This window comes from Protomyctophum parallelum (assembly GCF_964188405.1).
Source record: "Protomyctophum parallelum genome assembly, chromosome: 1".
Taxonomy (NCBI): domain Eukaryota; kingdom Metazoa; phylum Chordata; class Actinopteri; order Myctophiformes; family Myctophidae; genus Protomyctophum; species Protomyctophum parallelum.
In genome coordinates, this window is record NC_139697.1 from 65,725,705 (window position 1) to 65,738,918 (window position 13,214).

The 13,214-nt window shown below is 41.7% G+C and overlaps 1 protein-coding gene across 1 annotated transcript; it reads left to right on the forward strand.

The window, feature by feature from the left end:
* Window positions 1-2,180: 2,180 nt before the first annotated feature.
* grk1b (G protein-coupled receptor kinase 1 b) lies at window positions 2,181-7,773 on the forward strand (the record flags this gene model as incomplete). Its single annotated transcript, XM_083768424.1, has 7 exons — window positions 2,181-3,828; window positions 4,742-4,869; window positions 5,238-5,395; window positions 5,512-5,595; window positions 6,087-6,211; window positions 7,139-7,340; window positions 7,490-7,773. Exons 1-7 carry the CDS (start codon window positions 3,130-3,132, stop codon window positions 7,771-7,773), a joined length of 1,680 nt encoding a protein of 559 aa, XP_083624550.1. The 5' UTR covers window positions 2,181-3,129.
* Between the last annotated feature and the right edge of the window lie 5,441 nt (window positions 7,774-13,214).

Here is a 13,214-nt window from a genome sequence, read left to right on the forward strand (position 1 = left end):
TAGATACAATTGTTTTACTTTTCAGATATTTTCTCATTGAGGTTTACTACTACAGCAAGTAAAACATACCGGTACAAAGAAGTGTGCACCAGTAGTTGACCCCGAGGTAAATGCAAATTCCCATAGATGTAATTCACTGCCACTGTTTTTCATTTTTTGCCTTTGTACAGTAGGCCTACATACATGTAATGTTTTGTTGATGACACTACCGGTATTATTGTTTTTGAGAGGCGCTAGGCACTCCTATGTCCAGTTTTGAGGGTTTGTGTAAACACAAACATTTGTGTTTGTGTTTGATTTATTTTATACTGTGTTGATGAATTGCATACATTTTATTGTGTTGTGTTAAATGTATTGTTGTTGTGGACCCCAGGAAGAGTAGCTGCTATACTTTGGTGGCAGCTAATGAGGATCCGAATGTATAAAGAATAAATAAATAATACATAGGACCACAATGGAAACAATTCCCCAAGCCTTTTTTGTGTTATCCTTTTAGCCTTTTGTGTCTCATTGTATAACGTGCTGTTTACATTTCTGACAAATAAATATTCAATCAATGTGTGTCAAGTCGACTCAATGATAATGGTTATACTGCATTTCAACCATTATTGCAACGACCCCAATTTGATTCTGAGTGACTGCACTGTCCTGTCTAAAACAAAATGCTAAAAAGAAGAAGAAAACGCTGTAAAAACATTTTAGGGGCAGTTGTAGCTTAATGGGAACATGGGAAGAGTCCTTCTGGTAATCAGAAGGACAGCGGTTCTCCTCCAGGCCCAGTGGGCCCACCCAGTAATCAGAAGGTCAGCGGTTATCCTCCAGGCCCAGTGGGCCCACCCAGTAATCAGAAGGTCAGCGGTTATCCTCCAGGCCCAGTGGGCCCACCCAGTAAACAGAAGGTCAGCGGTTCTCCTCCAGGCCCAGTGGGCCCACCCAGTAATCAGAAGGTCAGCGGTTCTCCTCCAGGCCCAGTGGGCCCACCCAGTAATCAGAAGGTCAGCGGTTCTCCTCCAGGCCCAGTGGGCCCACCCAGTAATCAGAAGGTCAGCGGTTCTCCTCCATGCCCAGTGGGCCCACCCAGTAATATGTGTCAGTCATCATGAGCAAGACACTTGACCCCATTAAGGGCCGATTCATACTCCTACTATTTTACCGCTGTTTCGGCGCTGTAGAGCCGAAATGATTTTGGCTCGTCAGAAATGTTCAGTAGCACCGAAGAGCCGACTTTAGGACGGTACCCGCCTCCCCCGAACCTCAAATGACGTCACATTGTATGCTCTACAGTGGAAAATAGGAGTATGAATCGGCCCTAACTGCCCCAAAGACCTCATCATGAGCATCGGAACAGCCATCATCTGGGTCAAGCTCTAAGTGACTTTAGACCTCATCATGAGCATCGGAACAGCCATCATCTGGGTCAAGCTCTAAGTGACTTTCCCCGGCGAGATTGATAATTGGGTCCACACATCATATAAAAATAATAACACAAATAAGTAAAGAGAACAGGAAAAGGCCATCTTCTAAGATTTCAGAGTGGATGAAGCTGTCTTCAACAGTAATCCCTCCCGCTGCTGATATATGCTAATAGCCCCTGACAAGCAGCTTTCCCTGATAATGTCGTAGTGTAATCCCTGCCAGCTAATGAACCTATCAAGCAGGATTTTACATGCAGTGTATAGACCTAGACCTGAACCTCCTACCTTTTCAACATGTCATGGTCAAGCTACCACTGTGAATGAGGGGAGAGTCAGAGACTCAAGAGCAAAAGCCTAACAGATGTCGACAGTACAGCGATGATGATACCTTCATCTTAACAGAGTTCAGTGGAAAATATCTAAAGGAACTACATGGTCGTCATTTGATTAATTGCCTTTAAAACCTTATTCATCGCTACGCGGGAAAAGTAAGGTAGGTAACAATGTTCAACATTCATTTATCAACATTTAACATGCAAGCTATAAGTGTTTCATTGTTTCAAATGTTAAATATTTATTGTCAGAGTCAAACAAGAAAGTTCCCTTTTTTGTGGTTGACAATGTATGGGAGAAATTAAGAGTTTGAAAGGTTTGAAAAACCTGTGGTGTCATTGTTAATGCTCATCTTGTATTGATAAAATACTAAATCCAAATAACAGTTATACTTTAAATTAAGGAACTTTATTATTTTATGACATACTGATGTTGACCTTGAGTTAACCATCTCTTCAAGGCAGCCTACAGCACTGATCATTCCTATACCAAGTTTCATGAAAAGCTATAAATCCACAATAAATTACAAAATTAGACTAGACAATTAGACTGTAAAAACATAGGATCTTTGGGATCTATAGGGATGTCGCGATCACGTTTCTTTTGCTCCTGATTCCGATAATTTGATTTTGAGCATCTGCCGATACTGATTTTTCCCGATATTATATTTTATTATATTTTATAGAACACGTTTATGCCATATCACAATAGTATAGAATATCCCAAATCACAGACAATTTCCAGTCTAATATCATGATATGGATATAATTTTTTGCTCCCGATCCGATTCCGATCATTTGAAAATTACGCGAACGGCCCGATTTCCGATCACCCGATCCGATCGTGACAACCCTAGTTGGCTACCCTGCAACACTGCAGGTTTAAACTTTAAGGCTATAGTCATACATTGAAAGCCAAGTTACAGTAACAACACTAGGGATAAAACTGGATTCGAGAAAAAAGAAAATTGGAACATCTGCAGGCATTTCATAGCCATTTGTGAAAGACCTCTAGTCTAGAAGCACTTCTAGACTACAGTAATAATCATAAATGATACATCATCATCACCCATACTGTAGCCTACTATCAATAACGAGCAAACTATTCAAAGTAATAGGGCGACAGAAAATAACATGACGTCCGCGTTCCATTGAAGTTCAATGGACAAGTGGTGTCATGTTATATTAGGTGCCTCAAGCTCGATACTGCAAATTAATTTTGTACTGTGCAAGAGAGAGACTGTGTAGCCTAAGTTGCTAACCGAAGGTAACAGATTAAAATAAGTTATTTTCAGCAAGCAATGGCATCGGATGACAAATTCTAGGCTATACTTCTCATTAGTGTATTTCTCTGTCTTGTGTATTCCAGGTGAAGTGTAACCATGGATATCGGTGGTCTGACAACAGTGGTGGCTAACTCTGCCTATGTGTCAGCCCGTGGCAGTCTGGATGGTACCTCACCAGCTGCCCTGCGTGACAAGAAGTACCGTGCTAAACTAAACCTCCCACACATTAGGGACTGTGAGCAGATGAAGTCAAAAGTCGACTCAAAGTTTGACAGCATGTGTGTCCAACAGTCCATCGGCATGCGCCTCTTCCAGGAATACTTGGACAGCGAGGCCGCTCACAAGAATGCTGGACAGCTGTGGAAGGATATAGCAGACTACAACTGTTCCCAAGAGAAAGACAGAGCACAGAAGGCACAAAAGGTTATCAATAAGTACTTTGAGTCTGCATCCAAAACCTTTTGCAAATTCCTTGATGAGAAGGCAATTGCTAAAGTGAAAGCAGATCACAAGAACGTCCCTAATGACCTGTTCAAAGAAAGCGAGCAGCAGCTCCTCAAACACCTGGAGAAGACAGCCCTTGCGGGCTTCAAGAACAGCATGTACTTCTTGCGCTTTGTTCAGTTCAAATGGCTGGAAAGTCAGAATATTAATGAGGATTGGTTCATGGACTTTAGAGTGCTTGGCAAAGGAGGTTTTGGGGAAGTGCATGCTTGTCAGGCCAAGGCGACAGGGAAGATGTATGCCAATAAGAAGCTTTGCAAGAAGAGGCTGAAGAAACGCAAAGGCTATGAGGTAAAGGGTTCATGCTGCCCCACCCCAACATCGCTCCCAGAGCCATTAGAATGGTTATGAGGTAAAGGGTTCATGCTGCCCCGCCCCAACATCGCTCCCAGAGCCATTAGAATGGTTATGAGGTAAAGGGTTCATGCTGCCCCACCCCAACGTCGCTCCCAGAGCCATTAGAATGGTTATGAGGTAAAGGGTTCATGCTGCCCCACCCCAACATCGCTCCCAGAGCCATTAGAATGGTTATGAGGTAAAGGGTTCATGCTGCCCCACCCCAACGTCGCTCCCAGAGCCATTAGAATGGTTCATGCTGCCCCACCCCAACATCGCTCCCAGAGCCATTAGAATGGTTCATGCTGCCCCACCCCAACATTGCTCCCAGAGCCATTAGAATGGTATAACAAGCATTGTGACACAAAGTTAACACTTTCCCTTCAAAACCTCAAAACCAAAGGGGTAGAGTTGTTTGAAAAGATTACCCAGTGAGTCCAGAGACTTAGTTTAACCCTAATCAGAGCCACAATGGCTCAATGAAAAGCAGCTTGCAAGACCTCGCTAATCGGCTCAGAACCAGGCATAGATAAAATGCCCCAAGTTCAAGCCCCCTGCTTGTAAAATCATTAGTGGTTAATGGAGATTTACCTTTTGCTTACATTTTGGTCCACAGGAGCAAAACTGAATTAGCAACATTATCATTGTAGAGGTAAAGAACAGCTAAGGTACATGATGCACATCACATCACATGAAAATGACAACATCATGAAAACCTACTGATGTCCCTGCCCAAGCTAGACGGAGTCTTTGATGAACCAATCAAGTCCCTCAAATGTATAGGACACTTTCAATAACCTCACTGCATTGTGTTTATGTTCAACATGCATACATTGATGGAGACTAATACTACTTGACTTGTTTTTAGGGAGCAATTGTGGAGAAACTCATTCTGGCAAAAGTTCACAGTCGCTTCATTGTGTCACTGGCATACGCCTTCCAGACCAAGACAGACCTCTGTCTAGTTATGACCATCATGAACGGAGGAGACCTCAGGTAGCATACATTTCTAAACACACATATGCACACATACTTGGGAGCTGTCCAATCCTCAGTCTGGCAGAACTTCCCAGCCTTAGTATAAAGTGGTGTCAGTCTCAGTGTTTGACAGTGTGGGAACAATGTGCTCCTTCTCATCTCTCCTAATCAGCCTAAGGTAGATCAAGCTCATGGCTAATATACAGACTAGGCCCTGAGGTGCGTAATACTGTACGTCAGAGAATAACCTGTCCCAAATAGATTATTTTCTCTCACAGCTCCCTCGTCCACATAGCCCCTACTGCTCAAAACACGAGTTTTCCTTAAAATTCACCAGAATGCCTTTCCCTTGTCCCTTTGTCTAATTTGAGTTATTGTTACTTTAGGTTTCACATGTACAATGTGGATGAGAAAAATCCAGGTTTCAATGAGAAAAGAACTTGCTTCTACGCTGCTCAGATCATCTGTGGGATGGAGCACCTCCACCAGCACAGGATCATCTACAGGGACCTAAAACCAGAGAATGTACTGCTGGATGATACAGGTGAACGATTCCTCTAAAAGTATGTTGTACCAGATCTGAGCTTGATGTGGTACTACAGCATCCAATCACATGGCTGACAATATGTTTTGCTACGTCTAAACCCCTTTTTTACTCAGGAAATGTGCGTCTCTCAGACTTGGGTCTCGCTGTGGAACTACCACCAGGAAAAGACAAAACTAAGGGATATGCAGGAACTCCAGGTACATGATAATTGTGAACATATTCATATGCAAATGGAACAAAAAAATACTAATCTGATACTGTGAGCATAAATAAATGAACTAGAAAAGCAGAAACTGTGTGGGCTCGCTGAAAACCTGCAATGTATATGATGTACAGTAGAAAATGTATTAAAGCTGAAGAAAAAGTTTAAAAGAAATACAACAAAAATGGACCATTGGCCCGGAGCCGTGATGATGGATGGTGACGTATTCACTGCCGTTAACTTGTTATAGCAACCATACAAGCATAAATAACTGCATAAAGCTGAACAATATTGAAGGTTGGCTGTAGAGAACTAGTGTGTGCTCTAGTGTGCTAGTGTGTGCTACTGTAACACTGTAACACGACAGCCATTTGGCTGCTGTGTTAATGTTAGATGGGTGCAGGCTGCTTTTAGAGCTTAATCTATGCTAGTGTTGTAAAGCTTTTCTGCATAATATTGTTTCTGTATTTGTGTCTATAAATATAGGCTTCATGGCTCCAGAGCTCCTGGAGAAAAAGGAGTATGACTACTCAGTGGACTATTTTACGCTTGGAGTCACAGTGTATGAGATGATCGAAGCCAAAGGACCCTTTAGAACTCGAGGAGAGAAGGTGCAAAACACAATGAGAGAATGTTCATTTTAACCACACTTACACTTTGTCAGTCATAGTGTGACGCAAAATTAGCTAAAGTAGCTGATGTACAAGCTCACAAAACAGCTATCCCCCCCCCCCAAAAAAAGAAAAAAACTGAGGACCCCCTAGGGCCCCTATATATACCTGACAAGCACATGAAATTGTAGGCATTACATTTAGTTTGACATGGTTCCTCAGATACATACAGGTATATGAAAATAGCACTGAGTGAGAGGTATTGTGAGCTCTTGTTTGCGAGCGCTTGTTTGCCTCTATCTAGTATTTAGTTTTTAGTTTGAAATGTTTTTTTGTGGCGCAATTAAGCATCTGTCGCATCAGTGCAAGCGTTTATATATTAATTTTCCACAGATGATTAAGCTAATCACCTGCAGGGACCCCCAAAATAGTTTTTACCTTTTTACCGCACATCTTTACAATAAACGAAAGACTTGTTAGCACATTTTCAGACAATTTAGTTATTTTATCTACAAGAGCTATATCTTGTGAAAAGGAATATACCAGTATATCCATATGCTATAATTAATTAACTAAGATTTGCTTGCTCAGTGATTATTCATTCCTACACATGGATACACTAAAGTAGGAAACCCCTCTGTGACATAAATACTCTTATTTGGTATGATAACATTTAGAAACATCATAACATAGTGTTGAAAATTAGTGGTATTCCCCTTTAAGGGGAAATATGTTGAATTTGCGAGTGCTTGCTCTGTCTGGAAACTGTCTCCCTGATGTCATCGCTAGGGACACATGCTTAGGCAGGAACTGGGGGTGGCAATGAAGGACCGGGAAGTCTGGCGTAGCATTGTGGATCTCGACAAAATGATGATGATGCTCTGTCTCAGTTACAACTTTGGAGCATTTGTGATACCTTGTTTTCAGGTTGAGAATACTGAGGTTGCACGCAGAATCTTGAACGATCCAGCTCCCTATTCACCCAAATTCAGCAAAGACTGCAAAGACTTTTGTGAAGTTCTGTTGGAGAAGGACCCACAGAAACGTCTGGGGTTCAAAAACAATGAATGCGCAGAGCTCAAGTGTCAGCCATTCTTCAAGGAGCTTAATTGGGGACGTCTGGAAGCAGGTGTGCAATGTATACAATTCCAAAATAATACACTGTTACCAGTTCTATGACAATAACCTACTTAACATAAGTACAAGAGTATAACTCACACTGCCTCCAGGTCTGTATGAATTTAGTATACGCTTAATTTATGTTCTGTTTGTCCACAGGCATGGTGCCTCCTCCGTTTGTCCCTGACCCTAAGGCAGTTTATGCCAAAGACATTGATGATGTGGGCGCCTTCAGCACAATTAAAGGTGTGCTCCTGGATGCCAAGGACGCCAAGGACTACGATAACTTTTCTACTGGAAATGTCTCCATCCCTTGGCAGGAGGAGATGATTGAGACGGGGGTGTTTGGAGAGCTGAATATCTGGGGGGAGGGTGGAAAGCTGCCCAATGACCTTGACCCCAATTATGTTGCAGCTAAAGGTGGAGGATGTGTGCTACTGTGAGTCAAAGCCAGTGTTGCCAGATTTTGCGAGAGAAATAAGCAACCAGGTCTATATGAAAATAAGCAACTAGTCCACATAAGCACTATACATCTGGGGGTCCTAGACATGAAAATGTTTGAGAATCACATTAGAAAGCAGGCCAAAATAAGTAACTACCAATATTTGCAAGCGACTTTACAGAGAAACAAGCTAAAAGTCGTAATACATGGAAGGATTGGTCAGAGCAGTAAATAGAACCAACGGGATTGATAGGAAGAACAATTTCATTGTCTGTTCTTTATTTTTTATTGTATTGTAAACTGTTGTTTATGGTGTGCACTGCATTTGTTCTTATTTTTTTTTGTAAAGCACTTTGTATCCTCATTTTGAAAGGTGCTATATAAATAAAGGTTTATTATTATTATTATTAACAAGTATTCTAGCTATATGTTTATTGACATTCTGTAGCATGTATTGAGCCTCTTAAGATAAATCTCTACTAAAATTGTTCTCATTTGGTAACACTCTACACTCTACTCACACTATGTGTAATGAGCCTGTAATTATTGTCATATACACATGTAATGTGTATATGTGTACTGTATGTGTAATGTACAGTATTATGTACATTAAGTTTTTGTTTTATGATTATTATAAAAGGAGAATCTGTAATAATAATGTATTGTGTATTAATCTACAGAATGATTAAATATCCCATGGGGATGAATATTCCCAAAATGTAAATATACATTTGCATAAATAATGCAGTAACCTTAATATTGTTTGATTAGTCACTTCAGTTAAAAATTGTAAAATAAAAATCTATTTTGTATAGAAACCTCTGTTCATATGAAGTTATTTTTCTCACCAAAGAACATGTAATGGAAAACAATGTAAATACGTTTAAATCCCTCAGTATGTACTGTATGTTACAATAGTGCTTTATATTTATATCTGGAAAAAAATGTAATTTTCACCATAGTTAAATGCAATAAATAAAAATTTGCAAAGCATAAAGTGTGTTTAAAACTACCATAGGCCACATATACTGTGTGTGAACCATATCAATTCATTATCAAAAACATTACAATGTGCAACACTGATAAGGGAGAAGTTGACCTACAGAATTCATTATTTTAACAGTAGTACAGTAGTTGCAGCAACATCAATCTGCTAGTAGTAGTAGCAGCCCTATATAAGTTTAAGTTGTAACAATTTGATAAATGTATTTCAGGTTTTTGAGTGGTGCAACCTGCACTCCATTACACAGCTCTGTCTGTCTGTCTGTCTGTCTGTCTGTCTACAGGGGTGTGTTTTATCTCCTCTCTTATTCTCCTATAGACAAATGAGTTGAAATAAAACAACAAAGAGTTCTCTCTCATAAAGTACGCTGATGATGATGGCCTTGGTTGCCCGCCTGCAGGACGTTTCCCCCTCCTACTCCCAGCACATCGACCATATTGCCACCTGGTTTGAGGGCAGCTTCATTGACCTTAATGTCACTAAGACCAAGGAGCTGTGTTTGGGAGGGGGGGACGGAAGCAGAGGGCTCAGGGTCCATCTTTACCAGACCAAGAAGCTGTGTTTGGGAGGGGGGACGTGAGCAGAGGGCTCAGGGTCCATCTTTACCAGACCAAGGAGCTGTGTTTGGGAGGGGGGACGTGAGCAGAGGGCTCAGGGTCCATCTTTACCAGACCAAGGAGCTGTGTTTGGGAGGGGGGGACGGAAGCAGAGGGCTCAGGGTCCATCTTTACCAGACCAAGGAGCTGTGTTTGGGAGGGGGGACGGAAGCAGAGGGCTCAGGGTCCATCTTTACCAGACCAAGAAGCTGTGTTTGGGAGGGGGGGACGGAAGCAGAGGGCTCAGGGTCCATCTTTACCAGACCAAGGAGCTGTGTTTGGGAGGGGGGGACGGAAGCAGAGGGCTCAGGGTCCATCTTTACCAGACCAAGGAGCTGTGTTTGGGAGGGGGGGACGGAAGCAGAGGGCTCAGGGTCCATCTTTACCAGACCAAGGAGCTGTGTTTGGGAGGGGGGACGGAAGCAGAGGGCTCAGGGTCCATCTTTAGGCCTGTTATTATGAGTGCGGAGGAAGTGGAGCAGGTCAGTGTCTTTAAATATATGGGAACAACTATAGACAATAAACTCACCTTTCAGAACAATGCAGATAACATTTATAAAAAGGTAAGGCAGGGTCACCAAGGTATAGTCAACTAGGCTTGTAAGATCATTGGAGACAAACAATTGCAACTTCAGGACATATTCAGATTTACAATGGCTCTACCCACCCTCTTCGCCCTGAATTTTATCTCTTACCATAAGGCAGGAGGCTTAACAAAAAAGTTATAGTGCCAACTGCAGTGGACATATTAAATAAGAAAATGTTTAAGTAGCTCTACCACCTAATCCCTATCAGCCCATGATCACTGTTGCTGCGTTATGGGAATTCTATATGGTATTTTAACGCATTTGTGTACTGTATTTTATGTAATGATGTTTTTATTGTTGTATACTGACTTCCAGCGTGCCAAAGGCAAATACCGTCCACTTTATGTCCAATTTAATATATATACAATACAGTTCTCTTCATCTTTATAAGTACATTATGTTCATGTATAGTATTTTGTCAATAAAACATCAATCAATCATACATTAAGTGACTTTTTATTATTTCACTTTATTATATCGATACTTTATTTCTGTAAAGTGTATAATAAACTTGACTTAGCCCAATCAGTTATGTTGATTGATGAGATAAGTATTGAGGCAGTGACTCCACTGAAACTACATTATACTGCATGTATACACAGCCTGACTGTTGAAGGCTAAGCAAACTTTAGCATTCATACATTAATGGCTTTTACAGAAAGTATATTCTACCCATTCTACCCAGATAGATATAGTTAGATACAGTAGGATGGAAAGACAAATAGATAGATATATCCTATTTGTTCCTAAGCAAAGGGGGAGAGAGACTTCTCAGTTGTAGCCCCCAAACTGTGAAACCAGCTGCCCCATCATGTCAGGCTGGCTCCCACACCATTTTTACAACTAATTGACCTAGATTGAGATTTGACAGAGAAAAGCTTTGTGTCTTGGTTGGTGCAGGTACGTAATCAAATACCCCAAAGATCTGATTAAGAAATACATGTTTTGAGAGTTCTTTAAAAAATATATATAAATAGCAATTTTTGTTAAGAAAGTATTTTCTTGATTTTACTAAAACAACATTTTTATCCCACGTTTTTTGTAACCTGCGGTGCCAATTGCCTAAACTGTAATCCTGGGCTCTACTCTCCCTCCTACCAATCTGGGGAGAGCCCCGATCTGAGCTCATGCTTCGTTCAATGCATGAGGAGTGAGCAGGCCGCTTCTTATCACCTGACAGGGGGGGGAGTCTCCCCCAGTAGTTATGATTTGGGGTCAAAAGGGTCAAAGGTGGCCCAGGCCACCGGCATGGTGGTCCAGGCACCCTACTCAGTCCTGTCAGTCTACTCCTGTATATCAATAAAACAGCTCAAAGGTCATGGTCACAATCAAGGTCAAGTTCAAAATCAAGAACGGATGAGCCGATGAATCCTATTGGGGATGATCAGCAGTATACACTGGATAACGTTTGGCCTTCTCAAGCCGCAATGTCTCAACAATACATAATTGGTTCTATCTCAGAAATGGAGAGATATCGAACAAGAGACACAGGTGCAGGCAGGGTTTGCTCCTTTGTTGTCAAATAATCACACCTGTGTGAAGTGAGGGGCTCTCTTATCATCGTACATCATCATGCGTCATCTCATACATTAGCTGATTTGCTCGTTTACATACATTTTCCCTTCAATTTCAATGGCGTTTAATGTTTTGATTTTTAATTTACGGAATTCTGACGTCATTTCTCCGTTCATCGTCAAGGGCAAAACTTTAGCGGACAAAATTTTGTGGACATTTGACCGGAATTCTCTTACCGTGGTCAAAGGAAAATCTTGAGACGTGCGGGGACAAAAGCTGTTTATAGAAATAAACAGCTGTATTTACAAAAGCTGCTACCCTCTCCCCGGCAAAGAAAGCTCAGAAATATGACTCAAGAGTCAAGACCCGCCATCCCTACAATAAGGCGGTACAGCAGATGGTTATGGTCTATTCCTGAGGACATCTTAACGCATGGCTGGCAGCATCTTGGAAGCAGGAGTGGGGGACAGTTTGGCCCTCACAAATCCATCACTATATCTGGGACCCGGGAGATGGCATCAAAGGTGAAGACCTATCGGGGCACCCGATCCAGGCGCATGCCACATACAGGCTCTGGCCTGACAGCTAGCGTGTCGCGTGTTCGAGTCCCGTACATGACGACCTTTGCTGCATGTCTCTCCCCTTCTCTCCCTCTCACTTTCCTGTCTGTCTTCACTAATAACTATCAATAAAAGCCAAAATAAATCATCTTAAAAAAATTTGACAATGGACCATGCACAACCGCCTATGTACTGGGGTCGGCCACATCAAATCATCTACTGTATGTAGAAATGGTGCTTGGCAGACAGCTCAGCATGCAAGTGTGGCAAAAATCAGAGCAGACTGCCGAACATACAGTACAGTACAGTATAAGTAACACCTGCCCCTATACAGACCACCTTCAGAAGCCGGCCTCTTTGACGTAGGAACAGAGATGACGTGGCCTCACAATGTTGAGCTGGCCAACTGACCATCATGAAACAAAGAACATACACTAAACAAAGAGTGACACAAAGAAAGTACACTTTTCTCTGTAAAGAGATGCATTCTCATTAAGTTTCAATCAAATCTAGCAATTACACAGGGGAGGGGATTTGCAATTGGTATCAATCTTGTTACAGTGGAGGGGATAGGCAGCAGGAGCATATCATCCATATCCATAGCTGAGGACATTACACTGGGAAGGATGTAAATTGTAAATTAAGACAACTGTGAAATACTGTTAAACCATTTAACCATAGTGTCCTTATTTTGGGAATGTCATTATTAGCAAATAAATACATTCGAAAAGAGCAGATCTACAATCTCAATGTGCCACACAGGATGGCTAAAATATATCTGTATATATATATGTTTTCAAAAATAATTTGATTTGTTTTTTATAAATATTTCTTTCAATAGGGTGTAGTGGTTAACGTGACATTCCACTTGGTTGAACATTTTCATTGCTTGTTTTTTGTTTTTTTTGTTTTTTATCCCACGATTTTGTAACCCATTTTTCACCCCATTATCATCTAATGTGATCCTGGGCTCTACACACCCTCCGCCAACCTGGGGAGAGCAACGGACTTAACTCATGCTTCCTTCATGCTTGAGTGTCCAAGTTGCTCCTTTACACCTGACAGGGGGGAGTTTCCCTGGTTGGACGTAGCACATGGAAGGAACACGTTATTCCAACCAGTTCCTTTCCCCTCCATCAGGCGCCCCGGCTGGCCAGGGGGAGGCAGTTTAGAGACCAGGA